The sequence below is a fragment of the Bos indicus genome, chromosome 4 (genome assembly GCF_029378745.1).
Source record: "Bos indicus isolate NIAB-ARS_2022 breed Sahiwal x Tharparkar chromosome 4, NIAB-ARS_B.indTharparkar_mat_pri_1.0, whole genome shotgun sequence".
Classification (NCBI taxonomy): domain Eukaryota; kingdom Metazoa; phylum Chordata; class Mammalia; order Artiodactyla; family Bovidae; genus Bos; species Bos indicus.
The window spans coordinates 67,072,550-67,099,612 of NC_091763.1; the positions used below are offsets into that span (position 1 = coordinate 67,072,550).

Sequence of the window (27,063 nt, forward strand, 5' to 3'; positions counted from 1 at the left end):
GAGAAAATGTGATTAGCAGCCAAAACATTGCTGACCTCTTACTATCCCATTCTGAGCTGTTACACACTCATCAAATTGGAAGAAAACCTTTGCTCTCTTAAATAATAAGCATTTACATTTTAATATCCTCTAAACTATTTAATTAGTAGGTAAATTTTTTTGTAGATGTTAGAGGTTAGGATTTGTGAAGTCCAAGTTAATGAGTATTTTTATTTTCTCACCAAATTCAACATTGATTATTTTTCAAGGCCACAGCTTTTTTAAGAAAGGTAGGCATTTGATTGCTTCCTTTATTGGTGTGGGAGGGGATGAGGGAAGAATACAAACACATTAATTTAACAGGCACTTATTCTGAGTGTCTCTTTAAAGGACCTTGAGAGAGGGCTTTGGGGAAGAGAAGGTCATGTCCTGGACAGATTAGCCCTCTGGGCTGATGCAGCTCAGTGGGATCCAGTTCCTGCACAGAAGGGCAGCACTGGGCTTCTAGTCTTCCCCTTGCATCCCAACATTGAAAACCTTGTGAAAAATCACTCACCAAACTTGCACTTTCTGTAACTGGGAAGAGTAGGATGATAACTAGCTTTAGTAATAGTGTCATCACTTAAAAAATGGAAACGGTGAACTTTAAAAAGTTTGCCAACAGCTATTGGCTTCTGGGAGGGCTTTCCCGGTGGCTCAGCCATAAAGGATCCAATGGCAATGCAGGAGATGCAGGAGACGCAGGTTTGATCTGTGGGTCAGGAAGATCCCCTGGAGATGGAAATGGCAACCCGCTCCAGTATTCTTACCTGGGAAATCCCATGGACAGAGGAGCCTGGCGGGCTACAGTTCAGTGAGGTTGCAAACATGGACATGACATAGCGACTAAACAAAAACATGGCTTCTGAAACTGAAAACGTAGACGCAAGTGTTACCGCGTCTGCCTCCTACACTGCCCTCGTCTCCCTCCATCCAGTCCACCTTCTGTGCTGGCATCAACTCACCTTTCTAAAGCTTGTATCTCTGGAAGCCCCATGGCCCTTTTCCAGCTCACCCGTCTCAGCAGCCTCCCCTCCCCTCCCTGACCCTCTTGTCTCCTGGGAGCCTGCTGTTTGCAACCCTGTTACCAGGTTTTGCCCACACATCTCCCTTTTCTGGAAGATCCTTTTCTACCAGGCATGGGCCTCTTGCCTTGTGATTCCATTAAAACTCTTTTGACTGTATAAAACAGAAATTCTACCCAAACCAGCACTAGAACAAAAAGAAAGGGAAGTGTATCAGCTCATAAACCAAGGCTGGAGCTGCTCAAGAGATCCACTTAAGAGAGTAAGAGTCTTGGGATTTCTCTGATGGTCCAGTAGTTAAGACTCCATGCTTCCAATGCAGGGAGAGCAAGGGTTTGAGCTCTGGTTGAGGAACTAAGATCCCATATGCTGCACAGCATGCCCTTGCACCCGCCCCCCCAGGTCAGTTCAGTCATTCAGTAATGTCCGACTCTTTGCGACTCCAAGGACTGGAGCACACCAGGCCTCCCTGTCCATCACCCCGTGATCACTCAAACTCACGTCCATTCAGTCGGTGATGCCATCCAGCCATCTCAGCCTCTGTCATCCCCTTCTCTTCCCACCTTCGATCTTTCCCAGCATCAGGGTTTTTTCAAATGAGTCAGCTCTTTGCATCAGCTGGCCAAAGTACTGGAGTTTCAGCTTCAACTACAGTCCTTCCAATGAATATTCAGGACTGATCTCCTTTAGGATGGACTGGTTGGATCTCCTTGCAGTCCAAGGGACTCTCAAGAGTCTTCTCCAACATCACAGTTCAAAAGCATCAATTCTTTGGCACTCAGCTTTCTTTATAGTCCAGCTCTCACATCCATACATAACTACTGGAAAAACCATAGCTTTGACTAGATGGACCTTTGTTGGCAAAGTAATGTCTCTGCATTTAATATGCTGTCTAGGTTGTTCATAACTTTTCTTCCAAGGAGTAAGCGTCTTTTAATTTCATGGCTGCAGTCACCATCTGCAGTGATTTTGGAGCCCAAAAAAATAGTCTGACACTGTTTCCACTGTTTCCCCATCTATTTGCCATGAAGTGATGGGACCAAATGCCATGATCTTCGTTTTCTGAATATTTCACTTTTTCACTCTCCTCTTTCACTTTCATCAAGAGGCTCTTTAGTTCTTTGCTTTCTCCCATAAGTGTGGTGTCATCTGCATATCTGAGGTTATTGATATTTCTCCCAGAAATCTCAATTTCAGCTTGTGCTTCATCCAGTCCAGCGTTTCTCATGATGTACTCTGCATATAAGTTAAATAAGCAGGGTGACAATATACAGCCTTGACATACTCCTTTCCTGATTTGGAACCAATCTGTTGTTTCAAGTCCGGTTCTAACTGTTGCTTCCTGATCTGCATACAAATTTCTTAAGAGGCAGGTCAGGTGGTATGGTATTCGCATCTCTTTAAGAATTTCCACAGTCTGCTGTGATCCACACAGTCAAAGGCTTTGGCATAGTTGATAAAACAGAAGTAGACGTTTTTCTGGAACTCTCTTGCTTTTTTGATAATCCAGCAGATGTTGGCAATTTGATCTCTGGTTCGTCTGCCTTTTCTAAAACCAGCTTGAACATCTGGAAGTTCACAGTTCACGTACTGTTGAAGCCTGGCTTGGAGAATTTTGAGCATTACTTTACTAGCATGAAAGATGAGTCCAATTGTGTGGTAGTTTGAGCATTCTTTGGCAATGCCTTTTTTGGGGATTGGAATGAAAACTGACCTTTTCCAGTCCTGTGGCCACTGCTGAGTTTTCCAAATCTGCTGGCATATTGAGTGCAGCACTTTCACAGCATCATCTTTCAGAATTTGAAATAGCTCAACTGGAATTCCATCACCTCCACTAGCTTTGTTCATAGTGATGCTTCCTAAGGTCCACTTGACTTCACATTCCAGGATATCTGGCTCTAGGTGAGTGATTACACCATCATGATTATCTGGGTCGTGAAGATCTTTTTTGTACAGTTCTTCTGTGTATTCTTGCCACCTCTTCTTAACATCTTCTGCTTCTGTTAGATCCATACCATTTCTGTCCTTTATTGTGCCCATCTTTGCATGAAATGTTCCCTTGGTATCTCTAATTTTCTTGAAGAGATCTCTAGTCTTTCCCATTCTGTTTTTTTCCTCTATTTCTTTGCACTGATCACTGGGGAAGGCTTTCTTATCTCTCCTTGCTATTCTTTGGAACTTGCATTCAAATGGGTATATCTTTCCTTTTCTCCTTTGCCTTTCACTCCTCTTCTTTTCAGAGCTATTTGTAAGGCTTCCGCAGACAGCCATTTTGCTTTTTTGCATTTCTTTTTCTGGGGATGGTCTTGATACCTGTCTCCTGTACAATGTCATGAACCTCCGTCCATAGTTCATCAGGCACTCTATCAGATCTAATCCCTTAAATCTATTTGTCACTTCTACTGTATAATCATAAGGGATTTGATTTAGGTCATACCTGAATGGTCTAGTGGTTTTCCCTACATTCTTCAATTTAAGTCTGAATTTGGCAATAAGGAGTTCATGATCTGAACAACAGTCAGCTCCTGGTCTTATTTTTGCTGACTGTATAGAACTTCTCCATATTTGGCTGCAAAGAATATAATCAATCTGATTTCAGTATTGACCATCTGGTGATGTCCATGTGTACAGTCTTCTCTTGTGTTGTTGGAAGAGGGTGTTTGCTATGACCAGTGCATTTCTCTTGGCAAAACTCTATTAGTCCTTGCCTTGCTTCATTCTGTACTCCAAGGTCAGATTTGCCTGTTACTCCAGGTGTTTCTTGACTTCCTACTTTTACATTCCAGTCCCCTATAATGAAAAGGACATTTTCTTTGGGTGATAGTTCTAGAAGGTCTTGTAGGTCTTCATAGAACTGTTCAACTTCAGCTTCTTCAGAATTACTGGTCGGAGCATAGACTTGGATTACTGTGATATTGAATGGTTTGCCTTGGAAACAAACAGAGATCATTCTGTCGTTTTTGAGATTGTATCCAAGTACTGCATTTCAGACTCTTTGGTTGACTATGATTGCTATTCCATTTCTTCTAAGGGATTCTTGCCCACAGTAGTAGATACAATGGTCATCTGAGTTAAATTCACCCATTCTCCAGTCCATTTTAGTTCACTGATTCCTAAAATGTCGATGTTCACTCTTGCCATCTCCTGTTTGACCACTTCCAATTTGCCTTGATTCATGGACCTAACATTCCAGGTTCCTATGCAATATTGCTCTTCACAGCATCGGACCTTCCTTCTATCACCAGTCACATCCAAAACTGGGTGTTGTTTTTGCTTTGGCTCCATCTTTTCATTCTTTCTGGAGTTATTTCTCCACTAATCTCCAGTAGCATATTGGGCACCTACTGACCTGGGGAGTTCATCTTTCAGTGTCCTATGTTTTTGCCTTTTCATACTGTTCATGGGGTTCTCAAGGCAAGAATACTGAAGTGGTTTGCCATTCGCCTCTCCAGTGGACCACATTCTGTCAGAACTCTCCACCATGACCCGTCCGTCTTGACCCACCCCGCACCCACCACACACACACACACACAAAACAACTCCAGAGAAGCAAGAGCCTCTCCCTTAGTTTTTTTTTTTTTTTTTTTTTTTTAAGCAAAGACCCAGGGGCTCACTTACTGTGCTCATGTCATTTGTGATCCTGAGCTAGGCATTGTAATTGTGATTTGTCAGCCTTGAGAAGAACAGTGTTTGACAGATTAGGTGGTCAGTGAATATTTATTTGTTATTGATTATAGATAATTAAGGATGAATAAACAAGCAAACTCTTCAGTGCAGCACACTAAGTGCATTCAGAGTCATATCTAAGTGATAGTGAGGTGGCCAAAGGAAAGCATGTCCTAGAAGGCTTGGGTGAGGTATGGAAAGAGACTTTGTAAGTAGGAAAATGCCTGAGCTTGATCCACAAAGATAGGTGGAGTTCCCTGGGTCAGGGTCGGGGGCTGGCTGAGTAAGGTGGCACTGTAGAAAGTTGGAGGAAACTCAGTAAAGGCTGAGGGGCATGACGTCAGCTGGTGTGCTCAGGACATGTTAATGGTTCACATGTGCTCACCTCATGGACCAGGCTGGGAAGATGAAGTAGATGAGGGCAGACATGTGTGCAGGCTGACTGGCTAAGGGGACAAAATCATCACAGGTGCTGTGTACCACCCCTGAGTTCACTTTCAGGTAGCAGGGAGCTCTTGAAGGGGCTTCCACATCAAGACAGCCAAGGGTTGGGTTCTGGCTCACACACCAGCTGAGTAGTCATGAATACATGCGTGCGTGCGTGTCAAGTCACTTCAGCTGTGACTGACTCTTTGTGACCCTATGGACTGTAGCCCACCAGGCCCCTCTGTCCATGGGATTCTCCAGGCAGAAGTACTGGAGTGGGCTGCCATGCCCTCCTCCAGGAGATCTTCTCAACCCAGAGATTGAACCAGGGTCTCTTACATCTCCTGCATTGGCAGGTGGGTTTTTTACCACTAGCGCCACCTAGGAAGCCTGTGGTCATGAATAAGTTACTTCAATCGCCCCAGTTCTTCCTGCCTGGAGCCATTATGAGGGCAGAAACCCAAAACACCCTCTCCAGCACCTTGTACATGATAGAAGCTCAATAAATGCTAGTGTTTCTTCCTTTTCTTGTTACCTGGTTGATTTTTACACTTAATTTACTGGAGGAAGAAAGAATCCAGTAAATTAAAAACTCTATGTATCTCATTTTACAACCCCACAGTTCAGGCAGTGCTTCAAAGCTGGGGGGACGGGGTCAGGCAGTACTTCCTCACATCCATGAGGGTAACTCTGCCTTCAGTTCCTCTCATTCCAATTTATTCCATCACAGCTGGAAGGTGTGAGATGCTGGCTTGCTACTGAAGCATGCATTTCATACTTGTCACTATGGGATTTAGGGGAGGTCCACATATTGAGCTTGACAACATTGCCGAATCATTTTAAAATTTATAGAGCTTCAGGCTAAAGAGACACAGAGGGATTTTCATTCAGAAATCACAGAGGTAGGCATATTTGTCTGTAATGAACACTTGTCTTCTTAAGGAACTCTCTTAGCCAGACATATTTCTTCCTAAGAACAAATTAGTCCAGAGCAGCTGATGATTAGAATCACACCACAGAGAGACAGGAGGACTGGTATCTAAAGAGGGAAACAATTCCCAATATAGTGCTTTGTTTAGCAGTTTTCAAATTAGACACAAAGCAAGATAATTTACCTTGTCAGTGTGTAGACTAGACAGGACAGCAGCCTTGAAGTCAGCCAACCCAGGTTCTAATTAATAGTTACTAGTGCTATGACCTAGAGGCTATCCCTGGGCCTCCCCAACTAGGGGTTTATATATATATACATATTTTTTCTTTTTTATTGATAAAGCATAGGAACTCAAAACTTAAAGACTGTTATGAAGCTGAATGAAATCATATAGCTCTAGAATGGATTAAAATTTATGCTATGCTTGATAAATTCAAAGTTCTTTTCTGGTAAGTATAAATTTCCTACAATCATTCAAGATTACAAGTATTAGAATTATTTTATATCATGAATTGTTTTACATGGGATTTATATAAACTGTGATAAATTATAACTAGCCCTATTCTGTTAAAGGATGTTGGGGATCTTTCTGTATCTTATTTCTACTTTCAATTTGAGTATTAAGGAAGAATCTGTTACATAAGACAGCCATTTGACTCCTTAATAATTGTTTTAAGTCACTGAATCACATGAGAGCCATAAAAGCTGTATTTGTAAACTTCATTCTTCTGATGGTTAGACACCATTAGCTCCATAAATGGGGACTAGGTACAAAGTGAATTATTAACTTTGTGGAAACTTCAAAGTGATTATGTGTAAAGAGAGACAAAACCAATGAGGGCATTTATAAACTGTTGTCATAAAACCCAGCCAGACATTTCATTGTTGAGGAATGAGGAATGCCAGTTCTGCAGCCTGTTTCAGAGGTAACAGACACAAATCACCTAAGAGGTAGCTCTGACAATCTCACTTCCATTAATGTCAGTAGAAATTATCCAGGAAAAAATCCTTCTTTTTCTCCATGGTTGGTCTAGAAATAATCCTATGCATTCTTGTATGCTAAGCTTTTAATTCATAAAGACTCCAGGCTGGAATTTCAACCTTTCTTTCTTCAGGGTCTGCAGGTTTCCAATTCATATCCTCTGTATTACTGATAACCTGGGAGGTCTCCTATTCAATACAGGCTCCCTTTGGCCAGATCCTATGCTACAGATGGGGCCACATTTCTTCCCATTCTGTTAAAAAAAGGTTTCCTGGTAAAGCCATGAGCAGATAACAATTTGGTTCATCAGAGTTCACTAGGACTCTTTAACAGATTGCCATAATCTTATTTAAGTGCATGTCTTTATTAAGAAATCTACAGATCCACTTCTTCAGAGCCAGGGGCCAAGAGAAGGAGAGGTGAACCCCAGAGGTGGTTTGGGGGTTATTTCTCATGTCCACCTGGTAATCCAGGTGCCCCTTTTTCTGATTTAATGTCATCGTGGGAAAGAATGGTGAGTATGATTCTATTAAAGTGGACCCTGAGTGTGACTGTCTGAGCTTTCTCAATAACACTAACAAGCAACAAGCAGCGAGTGCAGAATGAGCGTGTGGAAGGAGGGGGTGGGGGCAGTGTGAGTTAGAGTGCTTCTGGTTACAAATACAGCAGACACCTAAACTCCGCGGAAACATTCCCTTGGTTGGGACTCAGTTTCTTTCGCCTCACTTCCCGGCTCCACTTTCTCTGGCTCTAAGTGATGGTTAGAAGGCTTCAGCCACCCAGACTCTACTTCCTGTTGACTCCAGCTCAGAAGAAAGAAGGTAGAAAGGCCTTCTTCAGGAACTCACAGTGCAAGTTTATTGGTTTTATGGGATGTGAGTTGTTGCATGCCCACTCTTGACCCAACCACAGAAGCCATGGAAATGTGACCCCTTGGATCAGCCTTAAACCACCCACCTAAACTGAGACTTGCAGGCGTGGGGGGAGTTGACTTGGGGCACGGTTTTCCAAAAGACAGTGCACAGTGCTAGGTGGCAAAAATGACGGCTCCTCACTATGGAGAACAGTGTGGAGATTCCTTAAAAAACTGGAAATAGAACTGCCTTATGATCCAGCAATCCCACTGCTGGGCATACACACTGAGGAAACCAGAAGGGAAAGAGACACGTGTACCCCAATGCTCATCGCAGCACTGTTTATAATAGCCAGGACATGGAAGCAACCTAGATGTCCATCAGCAGATGAATGGATAAGAAAGCTGTGGTGCATATACACAATGGAGTATTACTCAGCCATTAAAAAGAATACATTTGAATCAGTTCTAATGAGGTGGATGAACCTGGAGCCTATTATACAGAGTGAAGTAAGCCAGAAAGAAAAACACCAATACAGTATACTAACGCATATATATGGAATTTAGAAAGATGGTAACAATAACCCTGTATACGAGACAGCCAAAGAGACACTGATGTACAGAACAGTCTTTTGGACTCTGTGGGAGAGGGAGAGGGTGGGATTATTTGGGAGAATGGCATTGAAATATGTATAATATCATATATGAAATGAGTCGCCAGTCCAGGTTCGATGCACGATACTGGATGCTTGGGGCTGGTGCACTGGGACAACCCAGAGGGATGGTATGGGGAAGGAGGAGGGAGGAGGGTTCAGGATGGGGAACACATGTACACCTGTGGCAGATTCATTTTGATATATGGCAAAACCAATACAATATTGTAAAGTTAAAAAAAAAAAAAAATGACGGTTCCTCACTGTGGGAGTAGAGGTGGGGAGACCGGTAAGTCCTGACCAGATGGATGCACAGCTGGTGGAAGGAGAGGGGCCAGAGGAGTAAGAAAGAGGGTGACACCCCGCACCAGGCCAAGGAAGGAGAATAATGGGATTCCCCAAGGTGGCATCTGGTCCCACCAGTGCTCAAAGTCACCATGTAACCTTGAGACGTGGGCCTCAGTTTCTCATCTGTACAGAGAAAGGAGTAAGAGCAGGTGGCTGGTTCTTTGTTGGAATATGCATCAGAATTACCTGGAAAGCTGTTTCCAAGTGACAGAGGCCCCCACATCAGTTCTGTTGCCCATCCCCAGGGAAGGCCCCTAGGAAGAACTCAGAGGTTGTAAACAGGGCAAACTCAGCAGTCTCCCTGCCGGGGTGGACAACAGTCCCGGGTGACAGAAGCTTTCACCCCCATAGTCAAAGGGGATACAAGTGGAACAATCATTCCTCCCAAATACCTCTCTGGAGATGTACAAATAGAAACTTCTTTAAAAGGCGTGTTTTTGTCCATCCAGTGGTTACCCAGAGCAGCAGTTCTCCAAGTGTGGTCCACTGATGTTTGGGTGATCCTCTCAGAGTGCCCAAAACTATTTTTATTAATTGCCTGTTCCAACTGACTGACATTGCAAGTAACCTTTGAGAAACTACACTTGTTTTGTTCTATTGTAAAAAAAAAAAAAAAAAAGAGGTAAAAAAACCCAAATGTACACATTGCTATATTTAAAATGGATAACCAACAAGGACCTATTGTATAGCACATGGAATTCTTGCTCAATGTTATGTGGCAGCCTGGACAGGAGGGGAATTTGGGGGAGAATGCATACATGTATATGACAACATTGTTAATTGGCTATATGCCAATACAAAATAAAAAGTTAAAAAAATCCTTCCTTTTGCCAATGACATATATGTCTGAGGCCAGAGCTTCTTCCTATAGTTCAGACAAAGCAATATAAATCACAAGTTGAACACAGAAGCAGATGTGAGAATCAAGATGTTGTCTGTTAGGCCAGACATTTAAGAGATTTACAAATTGTGAAACGAGGACAATATTCTCATTTCCTCTTTTTGGGAATGGGGTTATTCATCACAAAAATATATTATTTATGCAAACACAGAATGACTTTACTATCATGATGTTGAAAAGAGTTAAATTTTTTTATTGGTTTTACTTTTGAAAGCAGGAAGTACCAGCAGATATAACTCACATAAACAAAAACTCTTTGGGGTCCCCGGTAATTTAAAAAGTACAAAAGGACCCTGAGGTCAAAAAGTTTGAGCATCTTAGACTTCCCTGGTGGCACAATGGATAGGAATCTGCTTGCCAATGCAGGGGACACAGGTTTGATCCTTGGTCCATGCTGTGGAGCAACTAAGCCCAGGGACCACAGCTACTGAGCCCACGCCCTAGGGCCCCGGAGCTGCAACTACGGAAGCCTGTGCACCTCGAACCCGTGCTCCGCAGCAAGAGAAATCACTGCAATGAGAAGCCGGCACACTGCAACTAGAGAGCAGCTCCTAACGGCCGCAACTAGAGAAAGTCTGCACAAAGCAATGAACACCCACTGCAGCCAAAAATAAACAAATTAAAATTTTTTTTCTAGCATCTCTAGACCAGAATCTCAGTGAATAAGATCACTGGGGCTTTTTGTACATCTAAGTGTCCCAGGCTGGCAGAACTGTCTATCTGCTTACACAAAGAATGAGCATGAACCACAAAACAGATACCCGCTAGCCATTGCATAGCCCGATTTATACCACAAAACCTGAGGAAATGGGGTCAATTCAGTGGATTCACTGTGAAAAATTTGTTCTTGCTCATCACTCCCACATCTGTTTAAGTGTGGTCTTTTGAGATGGCAGCCAGCATGTTACTCTTTTCTGAGCCACTAGATGGCACTATTTGCATAGACAATATTCCAACAAGGATTGCATTGAGCTCTTTTCTAGAGAGATTTTGGATGGGGATGAATGAGGAGGGTTGGAACCATCTTCTTCTAACACACACTGAATGTATTAGGATAACTTTTCTTTTTGTTACTGTAAAGCTCGTATCTTGAGACCACTGATAGCGAGGGGATGGTAAAAAGAAAAAAAAAAAAAGAGTAACTCTCTGATAAAAGATAGTGACCCAAACAACGTAACTCAATTTTAGTTATTCCTCTACAGCAGAGATTCTCAGCTTTAGCTGTGTATCAGAATCGCCCAGAGAATCTAAACTCCAGATGCTCAGCTCTTATCCTAAGTAGTTAAATCTGTTTTCTGGGGGTGTGTCCCAGGCATTGGTATCTTTGAAAACTCCCCAGTGGGCAGAAAAGAATCCTTGTCCTATAAACTTTGTCTTAAGAAAACCACCTCCTAGCCCCAGAGAGGACTTCCCCGATGGCTCAGTGGGTAAAGAATCTGTCTGCAATGCAGAAGACACAGGAGACTTGGGTTCAATCCCTGGGTTGGTAAGATCCCCTGAAGGGAGAAATGGCAACCCATTCCAGTATTCTCATCTGAAAAATTCAATGGACAGAGGAGCCTGGTGGGCTACAGTCCACAGGGGTCACAAAGAGTCAGACGCAACCAAGTACACAGACAAAGCACCTAAAGAAGAGACACTGGCTTTTCCTTGTTTCTTCATTAAATTCTCTTAATCATTCTACATTTAATTTTCCCCATCATTCAAATTTTAGCCAATAACCCAGGGAAAGGACTCAGGGAAAAAGGAACAATGCACAAACCTTTGAACCAAACTGAGTAATCAGAACCGCAAGAGTCTACTCTTAAGAATTTTTACATGGAGGACTTTTTATGCAGAGGTAGAGGTGAGAAAGAATGCCAGTGCCTAAATTAGAACAAAAAAGAGTCTCAGAAAAAGAAGAGGCATTAAAGAGAGTGGGACAGGTGTCCTTAAAAGAAAATGCTTCCCCAAGTATCTGATAACCTTTACTTCCCCATCTGACCTTTCATCTAACCAGGGGTTGAGAACTGTAGAATCATCTGGAGAACCTTAAAAATAGGCTTGAGCTTCACCAGTAGAGGCTTTAATTCAGTTAAGTCAGGAGGGGTTAACATGGGTCTTTTCTAAAAAAGCTCCCAGGGTGATTCTAATTTGAAGCTGGTTTGAGAACCACTGACCTAGCCAAATCAGCTCTTTTTCAGACTGCACGATAAGTTTCACACTGTCAGGAGATTCTGATTTAAAATAACACTCTGGTAAAACCTGGTTTCATGAACAAATGTAATCCAAGTTCAAATCCATTCATCCTTACAGCATTATATTGCATTCCATTTTATGATGCCGTGTGTGCGAGGAGGAAGATGGGTGATCAGAGTCATTACTGCACCTGTCGCTTTTACTAGCTAAGTTATGCTCATCTTCATTTATCCTTTCTCCCGAGAAAAGACTGGTTATGCCACTTACATATTTCCAAGGGACCACCTGCAGAGCAGTTCTACAGGTTTTCCAGAGCCTGTCATATGAACGTCTTTTCCAGCCCCAGGATGCCTTATACGTGAACAATGCAGGCTCTTTCTTTGGCATATGGATGCAGCATCTCAGCTTGGGGAGGGCAATGGGTGACACCATGCTTGAATCAACTGTCCTCGATAAAGTCACAAAGCCTCTCCACCCTCCAGGACCAAGACCTCTCCCATAAGGGTGCAGTGGTGGAGCCCATCCACATAAAGGGATACCTCACAAACTTGCAGTAATGTCAGTCATGGTTTCTGAACCTGGTGAACCAACATTCTAATAGAATTCGAACAAGGTTAACACACTGCTTGCACAGATTTTATTCTATTCATCACTTGCAGTTGTATTGGTTACTCTCTGCCACATCCCTTGCGTCAAATTCAATCCTATCCTGCTTTCGCTTGTGGTGGGGAAACTGATTAACTGTATCCCTGGCTCCTTTGTCCTCTAGCTTCCAGTGGGGCTTGTCCAGTGAGAGATACAGGCAGGAGATCGCAGGGCGGGAGGAGAGAGAAGATGAGGTATTTCTTCCACTGCCCCCTGCCTCTTGAGTGGCGCAGCACCCAAGGCTCACACCCTGGCTTGATTGTAGGGGTCTCTCTCTATCGCCCTCCTGTGGGAGCTCTGTTTTTATAGGATCGCCCGCTACAGGAGCCCCTCTCACACCCCACCTTCTGTGGCAGCCCCCTCTGGTGGGAGTCTCCTCTCCAGCTCTCATCAGGCTCCAGGAACCCCAGTGCCTTCCTCCAGTCCCTTCAGCAGCTCCCGCCATTGCCAGTCCTTGAGAAAGATCTCTTGTTAATCAGCTTCTCTTCAAAACCCCAGTGAATCTGTCTTCTATTTCCTGCTGGGCCCTGACACATTTAAGACTGCCTTATGAATTCATTTTTCACTTTTCATTCATTCACTTGGGAGTCCTGTACATATGACTTGTGCTCCTCAAAGATCTTAACTTTAAGAGAACATCTAAGGGGCAGGTTATTTTAAAGCATTCTTTTTTCTCTATCCAAGCCTCTGTGACCTCTAGATGTCTCTGAAATACACCAGACCAAGGAGCTGGGTGCCTCAGTGTCCTCTTGTATAAAACAAAGGGGATGCACGAGGCGGTCTCCAGTATCCTCCTCCTCCAGGCTCTAGTTTCTCACAATGCCCCAGCGGGTCAGGGCGCAGCTCAGGGGCGGCAGGAGCCACGCAGAGAGAACACGGAGGGAGATACACCATCTTGGTGGCCTGAGATGTGCCACTCCTCACAGTGAGGGCTCAGAGTCCTTCACTCCTGACAAGGCCACTCTCCTAGTTTCACAGCAAGACAAGCAGAAACCAGAGAGCCTTCCTTGCTGCCTAGGAAAGTGGGAGGAATCTGGGAGCTGGCCTGGGGCAGCTTGAGGAGGGTGGGGTGGGGTGAAAAGGCATGTAAAATGGGGGGGTGCTGGGAAGAGCCCCAGGGGAGCACCGCTGAGGGTTCTGTAGTGGGCAGGGGGCAAGGTCGGGAGGAAGCAATAGTCAGCCCATTTCCAGGCATAGTCACGCCACACTCTGGTTCGTGATTTAGGTCCTACGCTATAATTACCATCTTCAGCCTTCAGTGAAAGGCTGCTAACTACAGCCTCTTTACTAACAATCCAAAAGAGAAATGAAAGAAAAAAAAAAGAAACAGCTAACAGGATGGGGAAGGGGACCGGTAAGAAGGGATGGGAAAACAGTCTGGGTCCAGGGGCAGGGGGTGGGGGTGGGGTAACACGATGAGTATGGAGGATGTTTAACTCAGGCTTTGCTTTAATGTATGTGAATTTAGGACATAATGCATTATTTTCTTAATTAATTTTCTGAATAGGATTTATCATGGTTCAAAATTCAAAGAGTACAAAATAGTAGCAGGAGTCTCCTTCCCACCCTTATATCTTAGACGCCCCCTTCCCACTCCCCACTGGCAGTCCTCATACTAGCTCATCATCCTTCGGGGGGTATTTTATAATTTTCCTAGAAAAAAAATATGTAAAATCTTTTTTCCTGGTTTACGTAAATAAAACCATACTATGCATACTATATCTGTTTTTGCATTTGATAACCCTGAGTAAATAACTTTCATATTAATCCATATGAGAACATCCTCTTTCTTTTCTGTGGTTGCATGATATTCCTGTATATGCTGCTGCTGCTGCTAAGTCATTTCAGTCGTGTCCGACTCTTTGCGACCCCGTGGACTGCAGCCTACCAGGCTCCTCCGTCCATGGGATTTTCCAGACAAGAGTACTGGAGTGGGGTGCCATTGCCCTCTCCGTCCTGTATATGGGTGTACCATAATTCATTCTAAGTAATCCCCAACTGATGAGCATTTAGATCATTTTCTGACATTTGCTATTATAAAAATTAGGGAAATGATTAACTGGTAAACTATATTCTATAGTGTGTTTGTATTACACCAAGAGTACAAATGATTTTTCTCCAGTAAAGCATAAATACAATTTAACTCAGCAAGTAACTTTACTTAATAAACATGTGTTACTGAAAATATTGGGGTTTCCCTGGTGGCTCAGATGGTAAAGAATCTGCCTGTAATGAGGGAGACTCGGGTTCGATCCCTGGGTCAGGAAGATGCCCTGGAGAAGGGAATGGCTACCTATTCCAGTATTCTTGCCTAGAGAATTACATGGACAGTGGAGCCTGGTGGGTTACAGTCCATGGGGTCAGACATGACTGAGTGACTAACAATTTTACTTTCACTTTTCATTGAAAATATGGTTGTCACATATATTTGATTCAGTCAGGTATCCTTTACAAGGCTTCCCTTGTAGCTCAGCTGGTAAAGAATCTGCCTGCAATGTGGGAGACCTGGATTGGGAAGATCCCTTGGAGAAGGGAAAGGCTACCCACTCCAGAATTCTGGCCTGGAGAATTCCATGGACTATATAGTCCATGGGGTTGCAAAGAGTCAGACATGACTGAGCAACTTTCACTAATAATAAAATTCTTTACAAGACAATTTACTTATTAGAGCTAGTAATAGCAGTGTATTTTCAAAAACACATGTAAATATTAAGAGATTCTTACCATCAATTGACTCAGGATGGTCAAAAGCAAAGGTCTTTGCTTAAGGCAATAAGAACAGAATGAGGTCCAGCTGCTCCATAGATTTAAGAAGCTTTGAACTTGGAGTTAGGAAGTCTGGGTTTGATTCCTTGTCCTGCCATTGTGGCTTTTTCAATAAAATGGGGATAATCATTCCTGCCCTATGTACCTGGCAAAGCTGCTCTGAAAATAAAGTGGAAAATTATTTCACATGCGTGAAATCTGTTTACCAACTGCAAAAGTCTAAACTGATGTTGAATCCTGTTGCTACTCTTACACTGTTTACAGCACAGGTTCCGGAGATCAGTAAACAAGCAATCTATGGAATAATTTCTGAAATTAATTTCATAAAAGAAATGATGCCGGGCATGACCGTTTTAATTAAATGCACCAAATGGTGGCACTTACATATAGTAATGTTTTAAAAATCAATTAAAGAATCAGAAGGGAAACAGATCCCTGTCGGCTAACCACCACAGTGTTTTTTTGTTTTTTCACTTGCACCCTCTCCTCTCCCTGCCTCGTCTCCAGTTATTAAAATCAAGTTCACTGCTAACCACCTTGACAGGAGGTAAATCTGGAAACCACTCAAATCTGATAGGGTAGGTAATATCTTTTTGCCAATTAACATTGTTAATATTCTAGGATTTACACGTATCTCTGGATTCATTAGGAAATGATCAATAAAATATGTGGGCAGATGAAGTTTAAGTACTCTGGAAAATGAAATGCTGGGCTGTCTGAATTTAAGAAATATTAGGAAGCCTACTCATTTCACTCATTAAAACCCTCAAGACATGCCATTACTGAAGCAGACAGGTGCCCCGGGCATTTCTCAGTCAATCCATTCAAGTTTCTGCCACCTCTTTTTGAGTCACTGCCGCCATGGCAACAGTCCACTGACCTGCCCTTAAGGGAAATAGGATTTCTGGCAAGACTGAGACTTTTAATAATTCCACTTGTCAATAAGGTCAGAAAGAAACAGATGGAGTCGTACGAAGTTACTTCACAATCCACTAACAAAATGAGTGACCCCCAGCAAATGACCAGACCCAGTGCTGGGAGCGTCCTCCAGGAAAGTCAACCACTGCACCATTAACGTCCAAGAAATCGGCGCCACTGTTGCCCATCCATCAAACCTTTCACTGAGTCTGGACTTCCTCCTTCAATGCTTTCTTTATCTACCTTTTCCTGAAAAAGGTAAAAGTGTACTGGGCGGCTCACTCAAAGTAATTGTTAATCTGATGATTTTCTCTAAAATTTAATTTTAATAAATAAATACAAAATGCCCTACAAGAAAGGATATATTTTTTCATGTAAGCTTCCTTATGGGACTACCATCTAGAAATATCAGTTCCTAGTGACCCAACTTTCCTCTTGGGGGACGACAAAAATCTACGAATATCAATTCCAATACCCATGATCTAAACTCTCATCCCAAATACACCAGAGTCACTTCCTATTCACTTCTTCTCCTGGAAATGTTCTAATGCATTGTCTGCAGTTGTAACAGATTGCCTTTTGGGTGGCATTTCTCTCCAATTCAGAAATATAAACACCACTTCAGAGATTTATTTTACAATTCATCTTCTGATTTGTCATGGCTGGGAAAGTCGGCTTCTGGATTTTCTATTCTAAATTACTTTCTGAACAGATTTTTGCAAACAGACTAAGGAACGGCTTTTGCTTAGACAGGAACAAACTCCCAGAAAGCTGGGACACAAGTCCTCTCTCTTCTGTTGAAAGGTAAACAATCAGGAACCCTATCATTTCCCAAATCAATTATTCGCCAAAAAATAAACAGGTGCTTTGGAGACTCTGGAGTTATAAAATGAAAATGGCAAATGATTTTTTCATGGGCCAGCTGCTCAACTGACGTGATTCTGAGGCAGGTTCTCCTAGGCTCTAAAGTTCAATTAGCAAATCAATTAGGATCACGCCCTGTCTGCCAGCAGGCCCGCCTGCCATCCTCTGCTCTCCTCCTGCCCTGGGTGCTTTCTGTGCATCCCCGTTGCCAAAGCTGAAGCCCGGTCAGTCAACCTGAGGTTCCTCTGCTTTTTGCTCACACTGGACAACAAGGGGATGAGGGGGGCTGTTCCGGTTTAATTAAGGATTAGCAAACACCAGAAGGAGCCGTGCTCAACTCTGCTCATTTCTATCTGCCCCAGTCCAGGCTCGCCTGAGAAGCTAGGCACAGGCTCAGGGGGGCTGACTGGCATGGCTGGCTGTCACTTTGTTTCAGTGGAAAACAGATAGGACCAGTCAAAGCAGATGGTTCCTGAAGGGACACATCCAAAAAATCTGCTAGCAAACTGCGGCGTCGTCTTTCACATAAACAGCAACTTACTGGAGAGGAAAATCAGACCCTCCTCGCCACATCCTGCCACGGTGCCACCAGCTTGAGCATCACCCATTTGGGAGGGTCTCATCCTCGACGAGGCCCAACAACTCCTCCTCTGGGGCAATGGACAAGCCTCCCAGAGACAGAGCCAGAGACGGGGGCATCAGCCGTGATGATGACTGTATCTTTCCAAGTCTCCTAGAGATATAGCCATCGTCACGGCTAATGCGCCCATATCTGTCAATAAAATCTGTTATCTAGGTAAGACCACCTTCAAGAGGGATCACTGACCTGTGCATCACACATGGGCATCAAGTCCTAAGAGAAGCAAATACAAATACTATGTATTTGGCCCGCTGGGTAGAACTGGAGATGGAGCCAGTGACACTGCAAATGGCAATTAAAAATACAAGTGACCATTTTCATCATAAAACACTAATTTTTTTAAAGGATTTTTTTTTTCTTTCAAACTTCAAATAAACTCACAATTATTAGTGGAAGTCCTGGCTCTGACTTAGGAGTTCTGGCAAATCATCGGACATTTTTGACCTCACTGTCCTCATCTGGAAAATGAGGGAGTTGAACTGAAATCAGATTTCCAAGGTCTCTTTTAGCACAAAATTTCTAAGGTTTTTTGGATGGGAGTGTGTTGGTCTCCTGCAACAGTCTGGCAAATCACGTATTGAATTAAGCATCCGGGTTTTCAGCATAGATTAGAAACAGAGAGACTGTTTTTGTCCCACGCGTGGCTTACCTTTTCGACGGGTGTGTGCTCTTCATTTGTGACGCTGGCTTTTCTTGATTCGTTTTTAGACCTGCTTAGCCTTCTGGATACTTTTTCTCTGAGTAGAGTGGCATATCCAATGTGTTCATAGATGGGGTTTGTTGTCATTTTGGAAATGTATTCTGAAGCTTTTGTTTCTATGTACAGTGTTATCAAGCCATCTGTGACCAAATCATGAATTGATTCAAACCTCTTCTCGCCCACAAAGTGTTTTCCATCATAGAAGAGCCTGTAGTTTAAGGTCTGATTTCCAAACCTGCCCATGAGGAAGGAGAGATCACAAGAGTTTTAGAAACCAGGTCAGTGGGTGACAGTGTCAGCTAACACTTCTGGGATCTGTACTGAATGCCAGACACTGGGCTAAGGGCCTGACATGATTTCCCCCCATTAGGTTATCATGGAGACCCTTCAAGACACGTGCAATTATTATTCTTGTTTGACAGCTGAGGGAATTGAGACTTGAAGAGATGGGGTACTGCCTGATTCACAAATATGTTAAAAATTTCTTAATGGAAGCCACCCATGCCACTCCACTCCCTCCCCTCTACCAGGCAATTATCTCTGCAGGGGAAGTTATAAGCACTGGCCTTGGGTCCTTTTATTATTATATCTTTGACCATCATCAGTAGAGCACCCATGCCTTCCACCCTAGTTGGTCCAGCAGAAGGGGAACAGGGGAGCTGTGCAGCACAACTTGCTTGAGGATCAGTGACAGCATCACAGAGACTTAATCACTAGGATTCTCTCCTTTTAGTGCTGATTGTCCCCTCTTGGTCTTGGTCCTACAGCTCACAGCCCCTTCCGGGTTCCCCACTGGGACTGTCAGCTTCTGCTGCAGGGGATGCTGGTAAGCTGAGAAAAAACTTTGCATCCCTAGAGTACTTGCTATTCTTGAAGTGCTTCCTCATGATGACATCACTGAAGATATGACATCCCCAAGTGCAGCTGGGAAAGCATCGTTCTACAATCACAACACCGAGATGGTGGGTTGAATACATCTTTGTGGGTTGACCTGGGAAGTGTTTCATTGACACCATTTTTTCCCACAGAGACAGTGCTTCCTAATTCCAAAGAGTTCACAGATGAACTTTTGCAAGATTATCCGATTTTGAAATTGAAAACTTTCCTCAAACCTTGCAGGATTTGTCATGAGGATCGAAGGACATAAAATATTTAATGCAGGTTAGGAAAGTGCAGTAAAGGCAATGTCTTTGGGGTGCTATGATTTTTAATACTGTGATTTCATGGTAAAGTGCTTATGAGAGCTCTGTTCTGATGGCTTGCTAGCATGAAGTGTCATGATCACTAGTGGGAGGTCTATGGGTCAATATGATTCCAGAGAGAACCCAGTGGACCAAATGCATGTTTGTTCAGGCACACACCCACAATGTGAGGTGAAGACTTTTGATAAGGGCTGCACAAGCTGGAATCAAGATTGCTGGGAGAAATATCAATAACCTCAGATATGCAGATGACACCATCCTTATGGCAGAAAGTGAAGAGGAACTAAAAAGCCTCTTGATGAAAGTGGAGAGTGAAAAAGTTGGCTTAAAGCTCAACATTCAGAAAATGAAGATCATGGCATCTGGTCTCATCACTTCATGGGAAATAGATGGGGAAACAGTGGAAACAGTGTCAGACTTTTTTGGGGGGGCTCCAAAATCACTGCAGATGGTGACTGCAGCCATGAAATTAAAAGACACTTACTCCTTGGAAGAAAAGTTATGACCAACCTAGATAGCATATTGAAAAGCAGAGACATTACTTTGCCAACAACGGTCTGTCTAGTCAAGGGTATGGTTTTTCCATAGTCATGTATGGATGTGAGAGTTGGACTAGAAAGAAAGCTGAGCGCTGAAGAATTGATGCTTTTGAACTGTGGTGTTGGAGAAGACTCTTGAGAGTCCTTGGACTGCAAGGAGGTCCAACCAGTCCATCCTAAAGGAAATCAGTCCTGAATGTTCACTGGAAGGACTGATGCTAAAGCTGAAACTCCAATACTTTGGCCACCTCATGCGAAGAGTTGACTCATTGAAAAAGACCCTGATGCTGGGAGGAATTGGGGGCAGGAGAAGAAGGGGACGACAGAAGGTGAGATGGCTGGATGGCACCACCGACTCGATGGACGTGAGTTTGAGTGAACTCCGGGAGTTGGTGATGGACAGGGAGGCCTGGTGTGCTGTGATTCATGGGGTTGCAAAGAGTCAGACATGACTGAGTGACTGAACTGAACTGAATCACTTCATGGGAAATAGATGGGGAAACAGTGGAAACAGTGTCAGACTTTATTTTGGGGGGCTCCAAAATCACTGCAGATGGTGATTGCAGCCATGAAATTAAAAGACGCTTACTTCTTGGAAGGAAAGTTATGACCTAGATAGCATATTGAAAAGCAGAGACATTACTTTGCCAACAAAGGTCCGTCTAGTCAAGGCTCTGGTTTTTCCAGTGGTCATGTATGGATGTGAGAGTTGGACTGTGAAGAAAGCTGAGTGCTGAATAATTGATGCTTTTGAACGGTGATGTTGGAGAAGACTCTTGAGAGTCCCTTGGACTGCAAGGAGATCCAACCAGTCCATCCTAAAGGAGATCCATCCTGGGTGTTCATTGGAAGGACCGATGCTAAAGCTGAAACTCCAATATTTTAGCCACCTCATGCGAAGAGTTGACTCATTGGAAAAGACCCTGATGCTGGGAGGAACTGGGGGCAGGAGGAAAAGGGGACGACAGAGGATGAGATGGCTGGATGGCATCACCGACTCGATGGACGTGAGTTTGAGTGAACTTCGGGAGTTGGTGATGGACAGGGAGGCCTGGCGTGCTGTGATTCATGGGGTCGCAAAGAGTTAGACACGACTGAGCAACTGAACTGAATTGAATTGAAGGGAGGCAAGCTTTCTATATGGCTCAGTGGGTAAGGAAGCCTGCTAATGCAGAAAGACGCAGGTTCGATCCCTGAGTCAGGAAGATATCCCCTGGAGGAGGAGATAACAACCCTTTCCAGTATTCTTGTTTGGAAAATCCCATGGACAGAGGAGCCTGGCGGGCTACAGTCCATGGGGTTGCAAAGAATCAGACACAACTGAGCACACAATTTGTGCAGAAAAAGGAGGCAGAGGTATGTCTTAATTCACTGGCTTGATGTTTCAGGCAGAAGCAGCTCTAGAAGCACTAAATTTGCAGATAATTCTCCCAAGAATATTGTGCATGCATAAACAGAGCCTTGGAGTCCATCAGCCAATAACATCTGTGACCCAGGACACATGTAAGCCTGTAATATGCTGCTGGGCACTTTGTAAATGACATGAAAATAAAAAAAAAATAATTAGGGGGAAATGGGGAACAACTGATTAATGGAGTTTTTATTTGGGATGAAGAAAAAGTTCTGGGAGATGATAGTGGAGATGGCTGCACAACATTGAGAATATACTTAATGCCACGAATTGCACACTTATAGATAATTAAAATGATACATTGCATGTTATGTATGTGCTTGTGCTTAGTCATTCAGTCATGTCCAATTCTTTGCAACTCCATGGACCATACCCTGCCAGGCTCCTCTGGTCCACTGGGATTCTCCAGGCAAGAATACTGGAGAGGGTTGTCATGCCCTCCTCCTGGGGATCTTCCCAACTCAGGGATGGAACCCAGGTCTCCCGCATTGTGGGTGGATTCTTTACCATCTGAGCCACCAGGGAAGTCCAAGAATACTGGAGTGGGTAGCCTATCCCTTTTCCAGGGGATCTTCCCAACACAGGAATCGAACCAGGGTCTCCTGCATTGCAGGAGGATTCTTTATCAGCTGAGCCACCATGAAAGCCCTGGATGTTATGTATATTTTACCACAATAAAAAAAAAAGGGAAAAATAAGTAAATCCTTGCAAAGCAGTTGCAACTGGATAATCGCGTTTACCTTAGTGCTAACGTGTAGCATCCTGGCTGGCGCTGGCTTTCTCGAAGAATGTAGGCACCCTCTACGCCTCCAAGAAGCTCATCTGCCTTCTCTCGGGATATGATACCGTGGAACCTGAGAAGAGACAAGAGCATCTTTGTTCTGAACAGACCATACACCAAGTACGGACCACAAAGAGCTGGTTAAAAAACATGGTGGGACCACTGGAATTTACGGCTCCTCACCTTAATGAAGAAGGAACTATACTAATGTATAGTTCCAGATGGGCTTGGACCCACCTCCCAGCATGCACCCAAACAGATAACACGCAAAACAAAAGGAAGAAGGCCAAGTCCACCTGGCTTTCTGCTATTGTCTTTGCTCACAAGCTGAAAATTAAAGTCAGAACCAAAAGCCAGGTTACAACTCCTCTTTTAACCGCGGGGAATAACAAAAGAGCATTTACCAATTTAGCTCCCCGCTCACTATGTATTATCCTGATTGCAGATGAACACATACTGATTATCACCCTGCTTACTTCAGGTGTGGGGTGCTGTTCATTTAAGAGGCTCATTCACTGGAAAGAATAGCCAGCAGTCATGAACAGTCTTCCACTTCTTTAAATTTTGAGAGCAATCGCTTAGGGATGTGTGTGGAGAATGTACCTATTTTTCTGTTTTAAAAGATAATGTTTATTTTTTCCCTTGCTATTTCCCTTGCTATTCTACACATGCAGGTAGAAAATGCAGTAGGATTTCAGGCTTAGCCAGAGACTGCCTCGCTCTGGAAGGGATGTCTGAGCCCTAGAGAGCGTATGGTGATGCCAGGGGAGAAGAGAACAGGACCTCAGTTAGGGACAGTCAACCAGCCGGCTCTCTGTCACCCTCAAACAATAACAGCTGCTCAACGCTGTTTTCAGAGATTTGATCATTCTGTGTTACAGAGGAAGGTGGGAGCTGGGTTGCAGGGTTAGGTCGGTACCAAGGGGCCCTGGGCTCTTGGGAAAGGGAACAACACTCTCTTTCTAGGATTCCCCAATCTTAGAGAATTTGGAAGAATAAATTAGAGAAAAAAATTTCTGGACAAATAATCCTCTTTTACCTTCCTGGAAGGGAGAGGGAAGGGAGGGAAATGGCTACACAGTTTTTTCCCCAGGAATGCAAAGATTATTTACAGGACACATGTACCAGGATAATTTTTTGGAAAAAAAATATACCTATCACAAAGGGTGCATGCTAAGTTGCTTCAGTCGTGTCCAACTCTTTGTGACCCTATGGATTATAGCCTGCCAGGCTCCTCTGTCCATGGGATTCTCCAGGCAAGAATACTGGAATGGGTTGCCATGCCCTCTTCCAGGAGATCTTCCCAACTCAGGGATCAAACCTGAGTCTCCTGTGCTTCCTGCATTGCAGGCAGATTCTTTACCACTGAGCCACCAGGGAAGTTCATGTATCACAATTTTTATGTCCTAATTCCCTTCTATTCTGTACAGCTAGATCTTACAAGCTGAAGCTTTAGTCTTAGGGGAGCGAGGTCCCAATGTTCTGGCTTTGAGTTCTCAAATCAACTCTCAAAAGTCTAGGGCAGTGATAGCTTGGGAAAAAGAGGGGCTGTGGCTTCTCAAATTTTGGTTTTAAATCTTGAAAGCCCACACATGGAGGTCTTGGAGCAGTGCATTTCTGGGGTGAGGATAAACGTACTGTGTGACATAAGAGTAATCCTCCTGCCCAAAACTGCCCAAAAGGAGACCAGTGTCCCCAGTTATTTGGGAGGGAAATTGGGAGAAATCTGGCCAGAGCCCAGGCTCAGTGGGTCTGATTTGGGAGGAGGAGAAGCCTCCTTTGACGACGAGCTTGGGCGCGTTTAGGGTGGTATGCCCATAGACTGGAGACCTAGTTTGTAGCAAGAGCTGGGGCTGGAGAAGACTGGACAGATGGTCTGAGCAGGGACCTGAGGGCAGCCTGCAGTTACCAGGCCAGTGAGAGAGAGACAGAGAGACAGAAAGAGAGACAGACAGACAGACTTGGGGAGGGTAGAAGAGTAGAGGGCACTGGAAAGTTTCCCACATCAGAGTCAGAAAGGGCAGAAGCTGGTGCAGAAGATGTTTAGGCTGGGATGTCCAGGATACAACCGGACGGGCAGGGGGGTTGTGGGGATGACCATGGCAGGAAGAGACACACACAGAGGAGGGCAGAGAAACCGGACACCCCAGGCCCAGACCACTCTCTGGGTGGAGAAGGGCGAAAACCACAAGAGGAGGCGGCTAACCAGGAAGCAGCTTTGTTTAAACTCTCTCTGTTTAAACTTTCAGGGATGGCCAGCAGCAGATGCCAAGTGTCAAAAACTAAGATAAATTCAATTGTTTGAAAGAAGTAACAATTTTGTGCACCTGAAGACTCAGCGTGCAGCTCAGCATCCCCTTTAGGGATAGATTTAAAAGTGTCCTATATATATATATAGGACATAATATATATATATATATATATATATATATATATAGGACATTATATATATATACTATGATCCCAACTTTTCAAAAAGAAAGCCTGCACAAAGACTGGAAAGAAAGAGGTGAAGGGAAAAAAGTTAACAATACTTCTCTCTAATGGCAGGTTATGGTATTTTCCACATTGTCAATTCCTATACGGGATTCCCTGATAGTGCAGTTGGTAAAGAGTCCGCCTGCTATGCAGGAGATCCTAGGTCAATTCCTGGGTCAGGAAGATCCACTGAAGAAGGGATAAGCTACTCACTCCAGTATTCTTGGGCTTCCCTTGTAGCTCAGCTGGTAAAGAATCTGCCTGCAATGTGGGAGATTTGGGTTCGATCCCTGTGCTTTAATTTTCCCCAGTTAATTAGGTATCGTTTAACTTTTTAAAAACCGAAGTAATACCTATCCACAGTGGGAAAATTAAAAGGCACAAAAGAAATAAAAATATAAACAATAGAAAAATACAAATTCCCTTTTCACTAATGACACCCATTGTCCACACTTTATTGTGATTCTTTCTAAGAAAAAAATATGTACAAATGTTTCCTGAAGAGAGCATATCTTATATTTTGAATGGAATTTAAAAAACCTTTTATTTTTTAAAAAGAAAGGGAAACACAGAATCTGAAGTTTTTAAGCTAACTTCCCTCTAATAGCAAACGTTCCTTTTTTGTGGTTTCTTTGGTCTCCTCTCACTACACAGTTTATGTGGATTGGGGTTTGAGGATGAGAACTAGGAGGTTATTCAATAAAAGTTTTATGCGAAAAAGGAAAAGACAATGAATAGAGTTCCTTTTGGAATTCATGTACAAAAGTGTTCTATTTTAGAAGTATATATTAGATTTTCATTTTCTTTTTTAATTCTTTATTTTTGGTGTTGTTCTGGAGTAAAATCCAAAACAGTATACTGAAGAAAAAAATGTCATCTTATATCGAGGTTGACTGTTAGGGATGTGGGGTGGAAGAGAGGAGGCCAATGGTCCAGGCAGGTACTCCAGAACCCCTAGCTGCATTTTCAAGGCCCAGTAGGAAGGTTCAGAAATGCAGCCATGGCAATTAGGAAGTAGCTGCTGAACTGGGACAACTAATAGCATCATTAATCACAAGAGTGAAGCTCTGATGGGTAAGGGAATAGAGGAAGGAGGTTTGAGTTTGGTCGGTGGACTTGAAAGAGATTTTGCCTCTGAATGCCTCCAGGTTGGACGTGGGAAGAAGAGTGAACTATGTATCTACCCTGACTCTGTGCTGGGCAGTTCTGTCTGCTGTGAGCTGTGCACCAGGCCACAGCCCCAGCCTGCTGATTGTTTTTATGGTAATGCATATTTGCTTTGCAGTAGGTTTCTCAGAAAGTAAAACAAGAGATGAAATTAAGAGGAAAATGGGGGAAATCATAATTATGGTATTAAGGTAATTTGGCTAATAGATCCACATCAAGAGAAATCATCATTTCGGTTTTATGAGACTGCAAGGAAATGGGATGACTTTCCTGAGTGTTGCACTTACTGAGGTGCGTGAAAGCCAGGAATTCGGCCTGAGTTTACAGTCTTTGACTTGAGCTGTTTATATGGTATTAAGGTAGAAAGTGAGACGAAAGACTAAGAGAGCCACAACTATGGAAAATGCTGCCTTATGTTTCAAATACTTCCAGGCACTCAGTGGCTGCTTTTGTGAAAAGAACTGAATGTAGCAGGAGATAGTGATCCTCCCACATTTGTGAAAGCCAAACACCTGAATATTATAAGAAAAATTCAATACAAAAGGATCTGATTGCATTTATCCTTATTATTAAACTCTTGCACAATGGATATTTGATGAAGACTATATATTGGAAAATTTTTAATATTTAATATTTAAATGACATATGAAAATTACTACTTATTATGTTATTAAAACAATGAATAGCAGAATACATACTCTCTTCCATAATATTTTGGTCTGTTTTCCACCTATATTAAAAAAGAAGAAAAGTATTAATAATGCATTTGAATTCAAATCAGATAGATAAAACTACTATTCAAATAAACAGAGCTAGAGTCCTGGAAATAATTTTATTACAGTTTTTATTCCCCAAATCAGAGACCTAAGACATTCTGGAGTTAACCAACACACTCAACTTTCTTGAGTAAAAATGATCTAGAATTGCCATATTTCTCTAATCATTAGGCTCATTCCCACCCAAACTCAAAC

The 27,063-nt window shown here is 43.2% G+C and overlaps 1 protein-coding gene and 1 long non-coding RNA gene across 2 annotated transcripts in view; both read right to left on the reverse strand.

Annotated features, from left to right (window-relative positions):
- CHN2 (chimerin 2) overlaps nucleotides 1-27,063 on the reverse strand; it is a 340,309-nt gene that overhangs the window by 105,951 nt on the left and 207,295 nt on the right. Inside the window, exons 4-6 of the mRNA XM_019958831.2 lie at nucleotides 26,791-26,822; nucleotides 22,407-22,520; nucleotides 18,464-18,749 (exon numbers count right to left, since the gene is read on the reverse strand). Of these exons, the coding sequence (XP_019814390.2) occupies nucleotides 18,464-18,749; nucleotides 22,407-22,520; nucleotides 26,791-26,822 (432 nt within the window). The remainder of the gene's footprint in view (nucleotides 1-18,463; nucleotides 18,750-22,406; nucleotides 22,521-26,790; nucleotides 26,823-27,063) is intronic.
- On the reverse strand, nucleotides 9,508-18,457 carry LOC139182610 (uncharacterized). Its single transcript, XR_011566120.1, has 2 exons — nucleotides 18,196-18,457; nucleotides 9,508-18,096 (listed from the first exon to the last, which is right to left on the reverse strand). It is a non-coding gene; the product is annotated as an uncharacterized lncRNA (long non-coding RNA).